The 19,574-nt window shown below is 39.6% G+C and overlaps 1 protein-coding gene across 8 annotated transcripts in view; it reads left to right on the top strand.

Annotated features, from left to right (window-relative positions):
* ADAMTSL3 (ADAMTS like 3) overlaps positions 1-19,574 on the top strand; it is a 562,343-nt gene that overhangs the window by 516,134 nt on the left and 26,635 nt on the right. For 4 of the 8 annotated variants that reach the window (XM_072619353.1, XM_072619322.1, XM_072619348.1 and 1 more), the window contains exons 25-27: positions 1,831-1,947; positions 17,439-17,625; positions 18,569-18,773. In XM_072619353.1, coding sequence (XP_072475454.1) covers positions 1,831-1,947; positions 17,439-17,625; positions 18,569-18,773 — 509 coding nt within the window. The remainder of the gene's footprint in view (positions 1-1,830; positions 1,948-17,438; positions 17,626-18,568; positions 18,774-19,574) is intronic. The other 4 variants (XM_072619328.1, XM_072619316.1, XM_072619342.1 and 1 more) reach the window with 3 other exon arrangements.

Raw genomic sequence — 19,574 nt, 5'->3', positions numbered from 1 at the left:
GAAAGAAGAAATGTTCAAATCATAGAACATTGGCTTAGGGAAGAGGAAAGCCTGAGAAGAGCTCCACTATATTGAAGGAAGGGGTGCTTTATAGAGGCAGGGGACAAATTACTAGCTAACTAGGTACCTGAGGTAGGAGAAGGAAGGAGACAGATCATTAAGGCTACATGTGGCCAGAAAGGAATCTGAGAAGGGGCCACCAAAGACCCTTAGCCAGTTTTACAAATTGTCCAAGCACCTTTCCTGCCCGTGATTTTGTTGTTTCATCTCTACATTGTACTACCTTTTCTTGTAGGTTCATCTTCATAAAGGGTCTCTTTTCTCTTCAAACAGTCTTGTTTTATACGTGTATGTGTGTGTGTGTAATTCTTATAATCTCAGGCAAGTGATATGTATAGAACAAGATACTTTGTAAATACTTATACTGATTCCTTACTCCGCTTAAGGAAAATAGGTATATGGCTGAGATGCCAAATATTCTCCATTCCCCCAGTCTATACATAGCCCATAATAACAGCCCACATGGACATTTAAATAATGTTAACTATTTACACTTTTGAACCTCAAAATAAACCTTTAAGATAGGTACTTGTAGTATCAATGTGATAATTCACAGCACCCACAGCAGCCATGAATATCCCATCACAATTCTGAGTCATGAAATACAACAGTCTCTCCATGTGGAAGACAGAACCAAAACTTTTATTCAGACACCAGAAAGCCAGATCCAACATAGTAACAAAGATATCTATACACAATAACAAGGTAGCACGCAACACCTGCCCCAAACCTTCTCCCTGCTGGGCTTCCCACAAACCAGCTCCATTAAACAAATCACAAACAAGCTCTCTCACTTATGCCAGCCAGCTGCCTGCTCGCCTGCATCCTTCATAGCTCTGAGTGCTCTCTGACTCTCTTCTTCCCAGCTCTGCTCTAGCTCTGCCTCTTCCTGTTTCACCCATTCAATAATTTCACCCTCCCACCACAGGCTCCGTGTGACTCAGGCTTCCATGTGACCTAGGTAGGTCACACGGGCCTATTAATGAATGGGAAAGATCTCCCCATTTAAGTCATCATTACAGTACTACAGGTATTATTCTCCACATTATATAGATGACAAAACTGATACCCCGAGAGATTAAGTGACTTGCCTTGGATCACACAGTTGATGAGTGTCTGAGGCAGGATCTGAACTCAAATCTTCCAAGTGTAGCCCTCTACACACAATGCAATACTGACTCTTAGCCAAGTCACAGTATTAAACAACATGGTAAGATTCATCACAGGGGCTCTCACATTCAACCATGGATAGAGTCATGTGGTGCACATGCATTTATAGCAGTTTTCTGATACAAACCACTCTACCCCACTTGCTTTGAAAAACATTTAAACCCTTTGAGGACAGGGATTATTTCATTTTTATTTCTCTATTCCTAGCGCATAGTATGGTGCCTTCCATGTAATAGGCACATAATAAGATGCTTGTTGAATTTAATTGAAATGAAATGCCTAATGTGTGTAAGACACTATATCAAGGATACAAAGGGATGGGGGAAGGGAAAATTTCTGCCCTGTAGGAACTTGAACTCTGTTGGGAAGAATACTTGGAGAATATATAATACTCTGCTACCAGAGTCAGCACCTAACCCGTATTGTGCATACTTTATCATGCCTAGTACATATGGCACCATGAACTAATGGGTGAGTTTTCTGTAAATGTTCAGAATAATGAGTAAAAGTGGTTATCCAGCAAGTAAGTAGGAGTAAGAATTTCAAACTAGAACAATACATTAGCAACATTTCTAGTAAAAAGTACATTTTATTCTTCAGAACCAAAGTATTCAGATATGAAAGTTAATTTGCCCAAAGGGAACAAGAAACATATTCTAATGGCATCCAACATCAGTACAAATATCAGTGTGACAACTAGACATATGCTTCATATAGGTGAGTTATTTTTATTCTTAGCTCTTTTCAGCAAGGTGTTTTCTTTTTTGTTATTTTAAATTATTTTATTTGTTTTCAGTTTTCTACAATCACTTCCATGTATCTTAGATTCTTCCCCCTTCCTTCCCCTCTATCCCCCCTCCCTCACCACTCCCTCCCCAAGACACCATGCAATCTTATATAGATTCTACATGTTCATTCCTATTAAATACATTTTCATCTTAGTCATGTTGCATAGAAGAATTAGAATGAATTAGAGAAACTATAAAACAAAATAAAACAAAACATAACACAAGAGAAAATGGTCTGCTTCATTCTGCGATCCCGTTCCATAGTTATTTCTCTGGATGCGGAAGGCATTTTGCCTCAAGAGTCCATTAAGAATTTTTTAGGTCCTTGCATTGCTGTGAAGGACTAAATCTACCAGAAAAATTCCTCACACACTGTGGTTGTTGCTGTGTACAAAGTTCTCCTGGTTCTACTCTTTTCACTCAGCATCAGTTCATATAAGTCCTTCCAGGCTTCTCTGAAGTCTTCCTATTCATTGTTTCTCATAGCCCAATAGTATTCCATTATGTTCATATACTACAACTTGTTCAGCCATTCCCCAGTTGATGGGCATCCCCTTGATTTCCAGTTTTTGGCCACCACAAAGAGAGCTGCTATAAATATTTTTGTACATATGGGACCCTTTCCCATTTTTATGATCTCTTGGGGATACAGTCCTAGAAGCGATATTGCTAGTTCAAAGGGTATGCACTTTTTGTAGCCCTTTGGGCAGAGTTCCACATTGCTCTCTAGAATGGTTGGATCAGCTCTCAGCTCCACCAACAATGAATTAGTGTTCCAGCTCTCCCACATCTTCTTCAACCTTTGTTATCTTCCTGTTCTGTCATATTTGCCAATCTTGTAGGTGTGATGTGGTACCTCAGAGTTGTTTTGATTTGCATCTCTCTAATCAATAATGATTTAGAGCATTTTTTCTTATGACTATAGATACCTTTCATTTCTTTCTCTGAAAATCTTTGACCATTTATCAGTTGGGGAATGACTTGTATTCTTGTACATTTGACTCAGTTCTCTATGTGTTTTAGAAAGGAGGCCTTTATCACAGATACTAGTTGCAAAAATTCTTTCCCAGTTTTCTGCTTCCCTCCTAATCTTGGTTGCATTGGGTTTGTTTGTGCAAAAACTTTTCAATTTAATGTAATCAAAATTATCCATTTCACACTTCATAATATTCTCTGTCTCTTGTTTGGTCAAAACTTTCTCCATTCTCCGTAAATCTGACACCTTGCTCCCCTAATTTGTTTATAGTGTCAGTCTTTATACCTAGATCATGTATCCATTTGGACTTTATTCTTGTGCATAGTGTCAGGCATTGATCTATGCTCAGTTTCTGCCACACTGTTATCCACTTTTCCCAGCAATTTTTGTCAAACAGTGAGTTCTTATCTCAGAAGCTAGGATCCTTGGGTGTATCAAATTGTAGATTGTTATGTTCCAGCAAGCCAAAATTTAGCCAAAATTACATTTGGCTAACAACTCTTATAAGTATTTGTCATTTAATAATGATTAAATAATAACAGAAAGTGTGAAATAGTGGATATAGAGCTGGCCTTGGAGCCAGGAATACCTAAGTTTGAGTGTCACCTCTAACACATTCTTGCCATATGACCCTAGATCAGTCATTTTAACTTCTCAGAGCTCTAGGCAAGTCTCTAGAACTGTCACTTGTAGAAGAGGTACTGATCTGAATGATTGAGTGTCCTCAGCCAAATCATAGGTCTAGTACCAATCCCTACCCCTACATTATAATTGACATGTATATAGAGCTTTATAAATACAATGAGCTTTCATGTCCATTTTCTCATTTGATCTTCACAACAACCTATGAAGAAAAAGGGATAAGAATATTTATACTGTTATACAAATGAAGAAATGGAAGCAGTGGTAGGGCCAGGACTCAAGAGCAGGTCTTCTGATCTCAAGGCCAACATAGATGGATTGAAGTTGGCTCTAAACCTTGATTGCCTTTCCATCAAGCCTAATTTTCTAGGATGAAGTTTTGGACCTAATCAGCAATATCTTTATAGCAAATTGCAGCAAACAAATGGTTTTTCCAATAAATGAGACTACTCACAATAAAGGATAAGATTCACCATGAAGTTTTACCCACTGCTTTCGGGTTAAATGAACCTACTATGTTCTAAAGTGGTATTTTCTGATAAATTTCAAGATGAATTAGTGATGGATATAGTCTTTAACAATATGAATTCTCTGCACATTTTACATCTCCCTGGTGGGAAAGATATACAATGATGTGTTAATCCCACATGGGCAAATTGGTGGCACGTTAAGACAGGGCATTCATTTCCAACTGACTGTGGAGAAGGATGCTTCTTATAATTCTATCAGTGATATTGCTAAGGCACTAGAAAGTAGGTAGAGCTAGGGGATGTGAAGAGGGTTGTGGGATGACTTGGAAGAAGAGCACCATATGATTCATTTCTTTTAAACAAAGCTAGTGGCCTAGACTCCCCCAGCTTGATTCAAGAAGAGACAATTAGCTTCTTGTGCCTTGTTTTATATGTTGTAGACTTTATTCTCCTACCTTGCAAGGGAAACACAGACTAAGACATTTGGTTTGGAAGCAAAGACTTGGAAGTACAATGAGAATAAGAGTGGGAAAGGGTGTCAAGCTATAAGGGTAGTCAATTCAGTAGGATTTTAGCAAGAAAGGCATGTCGAACGAGGTCATGTAGGATGCCACAAAGTCTTTTGGGAGCTCTGGATAGTGAGATTTTGTGGGTCCACATATATCCATTGAAAGCAAAAGAAGTAAAACTATCTCTAGTGACCATTTTCTGAATGATAGGAACAACTGGCAAACATCTCTGTTAGTTGTGTGTGTAGAAGAATGCATTGCCCTAAAAGAGAGGACAAGAATGTCTGGAATAGCAACCGCAATCCTAAATATCTTGCAGTATTGTTGGTTTTGAGGATGTTCTAGGCGGTCATATCAAAGAAGCACCATTTGTTGGTTCTTCAAAGACTAACCCATTGAGAACATCAGGGACATGAGGGAAAGTCCCGTGAGTAGGGTTCAGCCCTAGAAGTAACTTTTGTCTCTTGGTAGTTCATTAGACAATACAAATATTGGTTGTTTGATGGCTCAAAGCCATTTTCTGCTTAGAGAAATGTCAGCATTGAAGTTTACTAAGAAATGCATGCCCTGTTCTTTCTTCTTTTCTTTACAGATTTTTCCCCAAACACTTTCAATTTCCTACTGTTATTTAAGGAATGATGAGCCAAGTGGTGGATTTTTTAAGTACCTTTATTCTCTCCTCTGAACATAGTTAGAAAATCTGGGTTCAAGTTTCTGTTCTAGCACTTACTAGCTGGGTGACATAGGAAGGGTTAGTTTGCTTCTCTGAGTATTATTCCATTATGTAAAAAGTCAGGATGACAGATATTTAATAAATGTTTGTTGAATTAAATCACATGCTTTATGATATGCAAAAAATCTCAAACCATTAGCTCATTTTATCCTCCCTGTGATGCCATGTGAATAGGGTAAATGTTTCTGTTTTTCAGGTGAGGAAGTAGGAACTCAGAGAAATTGTGACTTGCCCAAAATCTCAGGGCTAAGAATTGGTGGAACTGAGGCTTCATTCATTCATTCACTAAGCATTCACTCCTTATGTGCTAGGCACCCAGCATGCAAAAGATAATAAAGAAGCAATCTTGGTCCTCAAGGAGCTTATATTCTTACGGGGGAAATAATAGATAAGTCTGTACAATTGATTGGTTAATACAGAGTTGGCTAGCTAGGTGGTGCAGTGGATAGAGCACCAGTGCAGGAGTCAGGAAGACCTGAGTTCAAATCTCACCTCAGACACTTGACACTCACTAGCTGTGTGACCTTGGGTAAGTCACTTAACCCCAACTGCCTCCTCCTGGGTCATCTCCAGTCATCCTGATGAATGTCTGGTCACTGGATTCAGATGGCTCTGGAGGAGAAGTGAGGCTAGTGACCTGCACAGCCCTCCCTCACTCAAAACAAAGTCAAGTGCAAGTCATGTCATTATTTCTCTGATGGCATGGTCTTCTTCGGCAATGAAGAATGAACGCACACATAATAGAGAGTTAAAGCAAAATAATTTCATCAATGCGGGGAGGGCAGTAGTAACTGGAGGAATTGGGAAAGGAGGTAGCTGTGTGAACTCCAACCTTTTTCCACCGCAATACCTTGCCTTCCTCACACAGTTGTTGTGAGAATCAAATGAAATTATGTATGTAAAATGTTTTTTAACCATAGGTGTACCATATGTCAGTTGCTATTATTACTGCTACTGCGACTTGCTTATTAAAGGGTGGGAAAAGGAGAAAATCCACCTCAATCCATTTAAATGATTGATATCTCTGGTGAGAGGTTTTAGATATGAAATCTCTTGGCTACTCAGAAGATTCTAGTTTATTTTTGTGCTAAGCTTATTTTTACTAGATAAATAAAGGAAGAGAGCTAACCATTCTTTAGACAACCTCGACATCCCAGATGTGTATATCTCTTGTGAAATGTAAACATATTTTTTCTACCTTGGAACTTTTAAATTATAAGAATACCTTGTGTTGAGGGGGCAGAGCCAAGATGGCGGAGTAGAAAAATGCACATATGCTAGCTCTTACACCATAGCACATAAAATACCTATAAAGAAGAACTCTCAACAAATTCTAGAGCAGCAGAAGCCACAGAACAATGGAGTGGAGGAGATTTCTATCCCAGAGGTACCTGAAAAGACCAATGGGAAAGGTCTGTCATGCACCAGACGCAGAGCAGAGACTAGCCCTGCCTTGGCCATGTGGCACTGAAAGGAGCAGATCTGAGCAGGCTTCAGGGATAGAATCTCCAGCAGCAGTGCAGATCCCTCAACCCACAGGTCAGTGAGAGGGTCTTTCTGCTGGCCAAAAAGGGAGCAGGGTGTCCCCATAACTCGTGCCTCCTCAGGTGGCACCAGTAGAGGCAGCAGCAGACAGGCCTACAGGTCTCATTGTAAACTCCCTGAAGGAACTGAGCCCTGTGTGGTGGCCCTGCCACCTCCTGAGCAGCTGATCTTAATCTCACACTGAATAGCAGCCCTACCCCCTCCTAAAAGCCCTAAGGCTTTGGAGCAGCTCATCTGAATCTCAGCCCCCAGTGCTGGCTTGGCACAACTGGAGGTGAGGTGGTTGTGGAGAGGAAACTCAGAAGTCAAGTAACTGGCTAGGAAAATGCCCAAAAAAGGGGGAAAAAAATAAGACCATAGAAGGTTACTTTCTTGGGGAACAGGTGTCTCCCCCCATCCTTTCAGATGAGGAAGAACAAGGCATACTGTCAGAGGAAGTCAAGGCCTCTGCCTCCAGGGCCCCTAAAGGGAACTTAAACTGGTCTCAGGCAATAGAAGAGCTTGAAAAACTAGTTAGCAGCTTACTAAAGGAGAACCAAAAAAATGCTGAGGAAAATAACAGCTTTAAAAACAGGCTAACTCAATGAAAAAAGAGGTCCAAAAAGCCAATGAGGAGAAGGAGGCTTTAAAAAGCAGAATTAGCCAAATGGAAGAGAAGGTTCAAAAGCTCACTGAACAAAATAATTCGTTGAAAGAGAGAATTGAGTTCAGGGAAAGGAATGACTATGAGTTAAACCAAGTAATTAGTAAACAAAACCAAAAATTTGAAAAAATGGAAGATAATGTGAAACATCTCATTGGAAAAACAACTGACTTGGAAAACAGATCCAGGAGAAACAATTTAAAAATTATGGGACTACCTAAAAGTCATGATCAAAAAAAGAGCCTAGACATTATCTTCCATGAAATTATCAAGGAAAACTGCCCTGATGTTGTAGAATCAGAGGGCAAAATAAATATTGAAAGAATTCACCAATTACCTCCTGAAACATACCTGAACAGAGAAACTCTTAGGAATATTATGGCCAAATTTCAGAGTTCCCAGATCAAGCAGAAAATACTGCAAGCAGCTAGAAAGAAACAATTTTAGTATTATGGAAATACAATCAGGATAACACAGGATCTGGCAGCTTCAACGTTAAGGGATTGAAGGGCTTGGAATGGGATATTTCAGAGGTCAAAGAAACTGGGATTGAAACCAAGAATCACCTACCCAGCAAATCTGAGTATAATACTTCAAGGGAATAAATGGTCATTCAATGATATAGAGGACTTTCAATCATTCATATTGAGGAAAAGACCAGATCAGTATAGAAAATTTGAGTTCCCAAGACAAGAATTAAGAGAAGCATGAAAAGGTAAACAGGAAATAAAAATCATAAAAGACTCTCTAAAGCTGAACTGTTTACATTACTACATGGAAAGAAAATATTTTTAACTCTTGAATCTTTTCTCAGTATCTGCATAGATGGAGAGATTGTACATACACGCACACACACACACACACACACATACACATAGATAGATAGAGAGTACAGGGTGTGTTATATCAGAAGAGATGATATCCACACACAAAAAAATAAAATAAAAATTAAGGGGTGAAGGAGGAAAATTCCGGGAAGAAAAAGGGAGAAATGGAACACAGCAGGCTAGAACTCATAAAAAAGATAAGAAAAATCTTATTCAATGGAGGAGATAAGGGAGAAGGGGAGAGGGGGAAAAATAAAGCTTCTCTCTCCACACATGGCTGAAGGAGGGAATAACATGCTCACCAAATTTGATATGAAAATTTATATCACACCACAGGAAAGTAGGAGAGGAGGTGACAAGTGGGGTGAGGGGAATGTTAGAAGGGAGGGCAAATGGGAGAAGGGAGTCACTAGAAATAAACACTTTCGAGAAGGGACAAGGTCAATTGTGGGGAAAAGAATAAAGGGGGATAGAGTAGAACAGAGGGCAATATAATTAGTATTACACAACATGATTATTATGGAAGTCTTTTGCGAAAGAACACATATTTAGTATTGAATTGCTTCCCTTCTCAGTGGGGCTGGGGAGGGAGCAGGAGAGGGAGAGAAGTTGGAATTCAAAGTATTAGCAATGAATGTTGAGAATTTTTATTGCATATAATCGGGAAATAAGAATTACAGGGAATGGGGTATAGAAATTTATCTTGCCCTACAAGAAAAGAGAGAAGATGGGGATAAGGGAAAGGTGGGGTGTGATAGAAGGGAGGGTACATTGAGGGAAGGAGTAATCAGAATGCAAGATATTAGGAAGCAGAGGGAGGGGAGTGATAGGGAGAAAAACTGGACATGTTACAAAGTGAGGTAAAAGCAATTAGTATTAAAACAATTGACTGAATTAATTACTGAGAGTAAATCAATGACATCTTTAGTTTGGGGAAAAGAATTTCAGTCTAAATTTCCTAGAGGAAGGTAACCTCGGGTAAAATTTGACATTGATGGAAAAGTTAAGGTTTTAATGGTAATTTGATTTTATGATTGCTATTTAATCAGGAACTAGAATATGTATAGAAAGGCATGTAAGTCATTTAAGACTTGCCTCAAAAGATGTTCCTTAGTCAAAGTGAAATTATAATCATATTTATAATTGGTTATTGGAACTTGCCATTTTTAGATGCTATGGGACTATTAAGTGACTGTTCTTCTGGGTCTAACTCCAAGTATAGGTAGCAAGAAAGGCGATCTGAGTCTCCAATCCATGATGCCAGTAAACTGGTGAGATGCTGGTATGAACTGCAAAAGGTGATCTCATGGGAAAGGTGGGAGAGTGGCTGTTCAGCCTGGGCTGAGGTAGGATTCTCCTGACTCAATTTCCCCACTGACACCTGGCAGACTTTAAGCCTGACTGAATGCAAGTAGACAATCTAATCCTGGAACTGACATGAGGTTGGGGAGATATTGTATCCCTGTAATGTCCCTACTCTTGGTGGCAATTTCCTATAATCAAAAGGTTTGTAAGCTTAATACCAGATCTATTCAATTATAGATTATTGGTAGGGGAACATCCAAGGTTAGGTCTAAAATTAAGCTATTAGGCATAGGACTTTAGACCAACAACGATAAGTTAGGGTCCTTTAATTCTTAGTAATAACCATGGAAACAATGAGGTCAAGAGCTTGTGAAGTTAGCATCATAAATATTATTTGCGTCTCAATTGGTTAATGTTTTTAAAAAAAATTCTTTTGTGGTCCAATTGTAAATGCTTTAAAAAGAAATATCACCTGACCAAAAGTCTGAATTGTTTTATCTGTTATAAACTGTGTTAAAAATGAAAAATAAAATTAAAAAAAAAGAATACCTTGTGTTATTCTGTGAGTATTTTCATCAAAAGGTTAGAATAGTCTGTTGCTTGTGCCAGTATGCTCTGTAATGATATCTATTGCTTATACTCTGGTAAAGTGGTTCAGAACATAGCAGTTTTCAGAGGTCATCTCCCATGAGCCTGAATTCTGAAGTCATCCTTGGTAGCTCAAATACTCCCTTAGGAGTTGTTTACCAAAAGGAAAATAAAATACACTATTGTGTTCCACCTTACTCTCCCTCTGGCCATGTCCACACTGGACCCTCATGTGTATAGTCCCTGTAAATTAGGTGTTTCCAACCCCCAGCACTTCTGAAAGGGGCCCCTCGTTGTCATCTCCACTGCCTTCTCCAGACATAAGAGAAGGTTGAGTTCGAAAGCCTTTCCAATCACAGGGATCCCTGCAGATATCTGTCTCCATAATGAAGATGCAGTTAGAGTGAGAATGAATAAGAAAGAAGATGGTATAACAATGAAGGTTTAGTCCAAGCTGGCACATAGCTTCAGAGCCTCTTCTTTCTGTCCTCTCCTAGTTCTCCAGCTCAGTAGTCTCACTGTTCCAGATGTTTAGACCAGTGGAGAAAAGCAAAAAGCATGCAGTAGTCCATCGAATAAAAACTCACCACATAGAACGTCTCCAAACTCCCCTCACCTTCCTTCTCTTGCTAAGCTTCTAGCTCCTTGAAGCCTTGGACCCTGGCTTCAGCTACCCTGGTGATGATGCTTAAATTCTTGCGGTTAACAGCCCTCCCTTGTGGTTGTCCCCACCACCACCACCACCACACAGACATACCCCCTCCTCCATCTCCTTATAAATAATCACTAACCTCTGAACTCAACCCAGGCCCAAGACATTCTGTCAGCTGGAGCAAGCAACACTTACCCCCTTTCCTCACCCACACCTCCAAAACAACTCCCATTCATTGAGACTTCTCAACTAGGTATTGATCTGATTAAAGCAACCTTAACACTAAGGTGAGAATGATACATAGGTCTAACACTCCAGTCTAGATGATCCAAATTAACCTTCAGTTGGTAGAATGTGCTGGGGAGATGATTTTGATCAGGGGCTCCTTCAAATCCCTGCCTCCTTCTCCTTCACACCACAGCCCCTGTTTTCCTTCCCTCTCCAAACCAGAAACCACAGGCCCCACAAGCTCCAAACCTAGTCCTCCTGGGAGTCAAATCTTAGAATCTTTGTTGCAGGTTCTCACCCCTCTCACCCCTGATGTTCAAAGACAAGCAGCTAGATTGTAAAAATCTCCAGATTCCTATTGTAATGATATATTGATGGGTATAAAAATCCTTGAGTAATTATTACTTATTATGATGTACTTCAGCCCCTCAAATGGCTCATCATTTCAGAATTTTTAAAGAGATGAGGAAACCAGAGAGGCCTTGCCGAAAGTAGACAAGGCAGGGGGATTGCCCTGTCGGGATTCAGATGGTGCTGTACTTAAATAAACAATCTCCAGGCCACAGTGACAGTCAATAAATTTAACTGTTTCTACTTTGCAAATAGCCCTTTGTGCAACTTAAAACAAAAAACTCAGAACTAAGAAGGAAAACCTGAAAAACAATAAGCTAAAGAATTCATTATGTGCTGTTTGAGGGAGACTGTGGACACAGCTGGTAGCTATCAATTATTTTTGGTTATTACAGCTAAATCTGGCTCCTTCTGTGATCACATAAAAATCTGTCAACATCATGTAGTACCTCATCTGTTACCAAGTGTCAGAAGAGAAGGGAAAAATCATTTGGAATGGTGACTAACTATAGGAACTATCATTATTGGAAGTGATTAGCATCTAATTTCTAAAGAAAATCCCCATTTTCACCTCATTTTGCTCAGTGTTCTCAATGGCAAATTATTTAGACACAAGGCACAAAATCTGGCTTTTAGATTAGGAATGTATGAACTGATCTGGCAAAAGTAAGATTTGAATTGAATTGTATTTCTGGCTACACCTGGAGTCTCCCTAATTATCTCATCCTTCTTCCTCTGCCTAAAGTCTTGTCTCATGAAATTAACGATGTCAGAATGAACAACACAAAGTAGAATGTAAATTCTTTGAGGCCAGGAACTGTCTTTGTATGCCCAGTGTCTAGCACAGTGGCATGCTAGGTGTTTCATCGATGCTTTTTGATTCACAAGTCTTGAGAGGATGTTAGCACCAACCACCCCATCCACCATGGATATTCATTCTGGTTTTCAAAGATTCGTTAGCCAGCATTCAGCTGCTAACTTAGAGACTTTGTCAGTCTGAAAATATGTAAGAGCCTTTCTTAGTTTGAATATATATGTGGTATACATGTGATGTCACACACATATACCTAAACTGACAGAGTCACTGCCTTCATTCTTATAAGTCCATTAGTTTGGGATGGGTGAGGAGAATCCATATTCTTGGGCATATCATAGAAAAATGGATATAAGTAATTTTTAACAAAATGCCTCTGGGGTAAGTCCTTTTCTCTGAGTCTTTCTAAGGCTAAATGAAACTTGAACATCCTCAGCAATGGAGAATACTTAGACTGTTTGCTGCTGGTGCTTCTATGCAGGAAATAGCCTTAAAAACCTTAAAATGCTCTTAAAATAGGAACTTTATTTGTTGAGTTAGCTTTTCTCTCTGTGTCTTACTTGCTTAGGACCTAGTGCCCAATGATGTCTTGGTCTTGCAGCAATCTCCTTTTCTTCATATCTCTTCAGATCTTAACAGATGCTGTCCATGTGCAGCTCTTTATCTGTTACTAAGCTGGGGGGCACGGTGGATAGAGGGTTGGGTATGGAGTCTGGAAGACCTGGGTTCAAATACAGCCTCAGACACTTACTAGATGTGTGACCCTGTGGGCAAGACACTTAACCCTGTTGGCCTCAGTTTCCTCATCTGTAAAATGAATTGGAGAAGGAAATGGCAAACCACTCCAGTATCTTTGCCAAGAAAACTCTAAATGGGGTCACAAAGAGTTAGGCACAATTGAAAAATGACTAAACAACAAAAACTTTCAATAGAGCTTTCACATAAGTTCACTACCATAAACAACACAAAATTCAGTCTTTTATATTCCTGCTTATTATTTCAATAGGACTTAACCAGTTTTTAAAATTTGTTCCTATAGTTATTTTTCAATCCATTGATATGAAGCTCGTTTTAGTTCAGTATTAGAATTGTTATCAGCCTGCTGTCACTATTTCTGGTAAATGTTTCCTATTTCAAATGTCCCACAATCCTTCTCTACATGTTGGCCATTTTTGAAAGTCAAAACTATTTAAAGCATCCTCTGAAGAAAGGTTAGGAGCCTGCTAGTCTCCAGTACCCTTGGCAACATTATTGGTGTCAGCTAAACTCTGAGTGCCATAGAGTTTTCAATAGTGTATGGTTAGTAGCTGCCATTTCTCTTTTCATAATGTAAATAAGGACATGTTTACTTTTTGGAGTTTTTATCAACATAAATGTCATCCTTTATGAGTAGAAACAAATTTGTATTGCTTGAAGGAGACTGTGTACATTCATACAAATATTTATACATAGCTCCATTAATAAACTGAGACCCTTTTCATCCTAATATTAATACCCTTGTGAAGTTTAACCTTTTCCCCTTGGCAGAGAGCTAACTGTTTATAGATTAAAGAATGATAAGATACTCCACTTATAACTTCTGGTTTATTCTACTTGCCTGTGGAGTCTGTTGCTTGTCACTGTTTTCTCTGGTAACCCCAACTGCTGAGGTGTCTCAGAGTTTCCAAATGGTATGTTAATGTTCCTCTCAGCTCAAATGAAATCAAATTCACTACAGTTCAGGGGACAAGCAGTAAGTACTTATATGGATGCAAAGAGAGACAAAAACTTTCCCTGCCCTCAAAGAACTTAAATTCCAGTTTGTTTAAATAGATCAGATTGAAACAACTGTAGTTTCACCTGGTGTCTCCTTTTCACTTTTATCCCACCTTCTAAATTGATATTTATTTTTACTTTTGCTCTTATTCAGGATTTATTAACCTGGGGTCTATGGATGGATTTCAAAGGGTCTATGAACTCGTATCTGAAAAAAAAATTATATCCTTATTTTCAGTAACCTCTAAGTGAAATTCATAATTTCCTTCAGTTATTTAAAAGCATTATTCTGGGAAGGGATTCATAAACTTTACTAAACTGCCAATGGGATCTCTGATACAAAATAGGTTAAGGACCCCTACTCTAATTAGTCAGTACATGGCTGACTGATTCGTAAATGATCATGCCTGTATTCAGTCCTTTACCCACCTAAGTTACAATCAGTTTTACTTCTTATGATATAATATGGTACTCTCCAAATACCTCCTAATTCTCTTCAGTCAACTAATTAGTAATCACCTCTTAGGTGCCAGTCACATATTCCAGTCACAAAGACTAAATTCAAACAGCCCCTTCCTTCAAGGAGCTTAAATTCTGTCAAATTCATTTAATTCTTGAATATTAAAAGCATATAGACATGAATCCTCTGAGTATTCTACAATGGTTTGGTCTCCTTCTTTTCTTAGTCCTGAACAATATATTCAAAAAGAGTGTTTCCTCTTCTCTCGCTCTGTGCTTGGTCGGAATACTGAAGTCACTGAGTTTCAAGGAATATGTTGGCTTAGTCTGGAGGATCTTATCAAGTTCTTCATAAAATGGAGGAATTTTGTGTAATCTTCTCCTCGTTCCAATAGATAATAGGATTCCTATCTAACTAATCACTTCCCTTGAATCCTTGTGAACTAGAAAATTAAAACATTTCTGATGATTATCAGATGTTGAACCTCTTCTGAATAAATGGCAAAAGCTATGGACTCATGTTTGTTGCCTTGATCCCTACGAGCCATCTGGGATCTCCCTTCCTCCTAACTAGTTCATCCAAGACTACACGGCCCTGTGCTGCCCTGATGGCTAGTAGAGCCGTAACTCAAGAACCGGAGGAACTGTAGCAATACAATCTTCTCTCCAGTCCTCCTGAGATCTCTTCTTGCTCCAACAAACTTCATTAGGAGTTATAAGTTCTTAGGGTTGTCTGTTTCTTTCCTTTCTGGGTGTGGCAGATAGTTTTTTATCAAATTACTCATTACTAAATATAGAAATTAAAATGGATAAGTTATTAACCTATTCAACCTTTTAATTATTCCTATAGATCCTAAAATAACCCTATCTCTGCAATGTGTTAATTATCAAATGATAAATCCTTACCTTCTGACTTCTTGGCAGGTCCTCAACTTCTCATGCCTGGACTATTGCAATAGCCTTCTGGTTAATGTCCTTGTCTCAAGTCTCTCCCCATTCTAGTGCATTCTCCAGTCGAATGCCAAAGTGGTCTTTCTGAAGCTCAGCTCTGACCATGTCATTCCTCTACTTATTAAATCCTAGTGGCTTCCTTTTACCTCCAAGATCTAATTCTCTTTTGGGTTTTAAGCCCTTCCCAACCTGGTCTCTTCTTACCTTTCCAGTCTTCTGTTTTGATTTCTCTTCATGTACTCTACAATCCAGCAATACTGGCCTTTAAGATACTCCTGTGATACAAGACTCCAACTCCTGACTCACAGGCTTTTCACTGGCTCTCCCTTATGCCTTGTAGAATCCTTGTCTTTGCCTCCTGGCTCCCCTGACTTCCTTCAGGTCTCGCTCAAACCCTACCTTCCTCAAGAAGCCTTTGCTACTTCCCATCAGTGCCCCCTTTCTGAGATTGTATCCAGTTTACCCTGTACATATCTTTTATGTACAGTCACTTGCTCTATTCAATTGTGAGCTCCTTGGGATCTGAGTTTTGCATTTCTTGTATCCCTAATGTTTAGCACAATGCCTGGCACATTGACACATAGAAAGCACTTTACAAATTCTTGTTGACTGGCTGATTGACTGACCCTACTTGTCTCTGGCCAGAACAATAGTTCTGAGAAAGGATGTTGGGAAAAGGGTGAAAGGAAACAACGATTCGTGTGCCTGGATTAAGGAAGAAACTTTCTATTGTTATCATGTTGGACTGCCATGATTCAGAGGTACAACACCTTTACAATAATCTTCAGATCATAGAACATGCAATGCAGAAAGGATGATTTTATTTCCACTTCTCAGGGGAGTGAGGAGTGGGGTATAGCAGACTATGTAGAGAGTCTTCGGGAAAAGGGAAGTAACTAAACAAGGCCTAACTAGTTCTGAAGTAGAAAGAACTTGAGGGTGTAGACAGAGGACTCTAGCTCCATTCTTTCAGTGTTCTCTCCCCTCCTCATGAACACTGTTCCGCCTCTCTCCTGAGGGACAGAAGAGCCCCTATCAACATTGCACTCCCTCTATCTCTTTCTCCCTCTTCTGGAATGAGAAGCAAGTAGTAGTCTCTCCCTCTATCTCCTCTTTCCTCTCCTTTTCCCTTTCTCTGAGCTTGATTTGGATCTGGGAAACCTGTGTGGCCTTGTGTCAAGCAAGGTAGGCCCAGCTGGCCTGAGGAGAGATGATCTCATTCCATCCTGTTTGTAGAAATGCTTATGTGCCTGTGTCTTTAGGATTATTGTTAAGAATTATATCCTTGATTTATACACGTTATTTTTAATGGATTCATGCTGCATGTTTGTATAGAGCTAGAAGTCCCCAAAATTTTGTATGCTTTTGAGGTCTCATTAATATCTATTGCCCTCTCATAAGCCAGATTGTCTCTGTTGATTCAGTGGACTTTGGCAAGCCCAGAGTCCTGTTGTCCAGTGCTTAAAATCCTGAGAGCTGTTGGCTAAGAAATTAGGATTTGCCTCCAAATCCTTCCCAGGACAGTGGCTTTAACAGAAGTTGCAACTCTCAGGTTTTCCCCCTTCCTATGTTCTGACAAGATATCTGAGTAGGAGGTCCAGTGGTTAATAGCTACACCTTCTGGGATTTTTCTAGGACATCTGGTTGGCTCACCATAGTCCCTCTTTCCCATTCTGTGGTAATAGAGCATGGATGTCTTCCAGTGGGCCCCATTTGGCTCCTGCACCTGACTCTGTAGATATCTGAAAGCAGGGGAAGGAGAATAATATTAAAAATAGCCCATTGCACTTTTGAGAAGGAGGAAAGATGTCTTTCTTTTGTGCATCCTTAAGATCCTGTTGTATAAAGGAGACTGATAGGAAATTCATTCCCCCAAAAGTCTGTAGGCCATAACATAGTGTGCCTCCACTCACTGTTCCTAAGTTGAGTTTGTGGCAACATTTCTTTCTTTTTCTTTTTCTTCTTTTTTCAGCAGAATATAATTGGGAGCCTGGTGAATGGACATACTGCTCTGCTACCTGTGGCAACCTGGGAAGCCGCATTCAGAGACCCCAGTGCATGACAACAAAAAGACAAAAAGCCAATGAGACCTTTTGCGATCACCTCCAGAAGCCACAGAATCTGGTCCAGCCTTGCAACAGGCGAGACTGCCCTCCAAGGTGCATTCATTCTTGTGTCTGATAGTCTCTAGTTTTCACTCTTTCTTTTAAAGAACTTCTTCAGGAAGCCCTCCTCCCCTCCCCACCCACTTCCCTTCCCTGATAGGCTCCAGGACACAAAGCAGAGAATATGAATCTTTCTAAAAGTTTGATTTAAGAATGAAATTACCAGATGGTTTGGTCACTGATAGCACACTTTAGAATGTTAAGGTGGATATTAGTTCAGTTCCCTTCAAATAGAAAAGGAGAATCTCAGGACTTTTACTTTTCAGTGAACCAAAGCCACTTTCTTGCCTTTATTTCCCACCATTCACCATCTGGTCCCTAGAGAGAACGAAGCTAGGCATGCCATCCTTGAGCTGTCTTTTCGCTTTTCCCACCCTGCTGATCAGATCATCTCAGAGTTGGGAGGACCTCAGAGGTCATCTAATCCAGGCTGTATTGGAGCAAGAATTCCTTGTAGAACATCCCTGACAGCTTACCCTTTAGCCTTTGTCTGATGGTCTCCAGTGAGGGGCCACCCACTGCCCCTGGAAGCCCTTGCTACAATTCAGGGAACTTGTGAACTAGAGCTGACCCTGCAATGACCTGTTTGGTCTTAGGAGAGTAGCTTTACCTCTATGGATTTTTGTTTTATCATCTGTCAAAAGGGTTGAACCAGATGCTATTTCTATACTTACTTTGTCTCTCTTACTAGATTAGAAACTCCTTGAGGACAGGAACCAGAGCCGTCTTTGTCATTGTATTGCCTTAAATTTCTAGCACAATACTGTGTATTAGTAAGTGTTCATTCAGCATGTCTTGAAGTGAAATTAATTTCTTGACCCCTCATGCTCTTAGTTACTCAGGTTTTTTTTTCCTTCTGAAAAGAGTAACATTTCATTCTGTGACCCTACCACATCCCTTACCTCCATTCTAAAAAGTTTTGTCTCATTTTCCCTAGGTGGCTGACAAGTAACTGGTCAGAATGTTCTGTGTCTTGTGGTAATGGATTTCGCCATCGTCAAATAACTTGTGAACGAGTAAAAGCCAGCGGCATTGTGCAGTCAGTGTCTCCAAATGCTTGTGCCCATAAAGATCGACCTCTGAGCAGAAAACGTTGTTTGGGCCAAGCTTGTGGTGAATGGCCAGTTCCACTAGGGAGCCAGGTAACCCATTCAGTCTTTTGTGACTTAGTATCTGGTTAATGCTAGAAGAAAATTGAATTGGTATTAATATAATTTTCTGATCTGAAGATTTGTGTTCCTAACCCAGTACTCTGCACGTAGGGAGTGTTTAGTTAATATCCATTGAGTTTTTAACATTTGACTTCACCTTTAGAAATCAGTATAATAAAATGAAAAGTGAACAGTGCTGAGCTTGGAGGCTTCTAGGGCTTATAGGCACACATATACATATACATGTACACGATGTGTATTGTATGTGATATAAATAATCTTATGCATGCATGAATGATGTCTATGTGTATGCATGCACATATATCAGATGTGTGCTTATATGTGTATTAAAGTATTTACGTATATCTTTTTCTTTTGCTCATTAAAGAGGCCATTCCCAGATTCATTCCTAAAGAAACTTATACACTGAATGGGTGTCATCTCACTCTAAGTGAGCACTTGAATAGGCCTTAGCCAAAAAAGACTAAGGTCTCCTATTGTATCCTGGGCCATCTCCAGTCATCCTGATGAATATCTGGTCACTGGATCCAAATGGCTTAGGAGGAGAAGGTGAGGTTGGTAACCTTGCACAGCCCTCCCTCACTCAAAACAAAGTTAAGTGCAAGTCATGTCATCATTTCTCTGATGGCATGGTCTTCTTCAAAAACGAAAGATGAACACAATTATGGAATAAATTGTATATTATATAAATATATACACACATTACATGTTCACAGATATGTTTCTGTATGTATGCATGTCTATATAAGCTTTGGAGCATGTGTGTGCATA

This window comes from Notamacropus eugenii, chromosome 1 (assembly GCF_028372415.1).
Source record: "Notamacropus eugenii isolate mMacEug1 chromosome 1, mMacEug1.pri_v2, whole genome shotgun sequence".
Classification (NCBI taxonomy): Eukaryota; Metazoa; Chordata; class Mammalia; order Diprotodontia; family Macropodidae; genus Notamacropus; species Notamacropus eugenii.
This window is presented reverse-complemented; position numbering and strand designations above follow the sequence as displayed.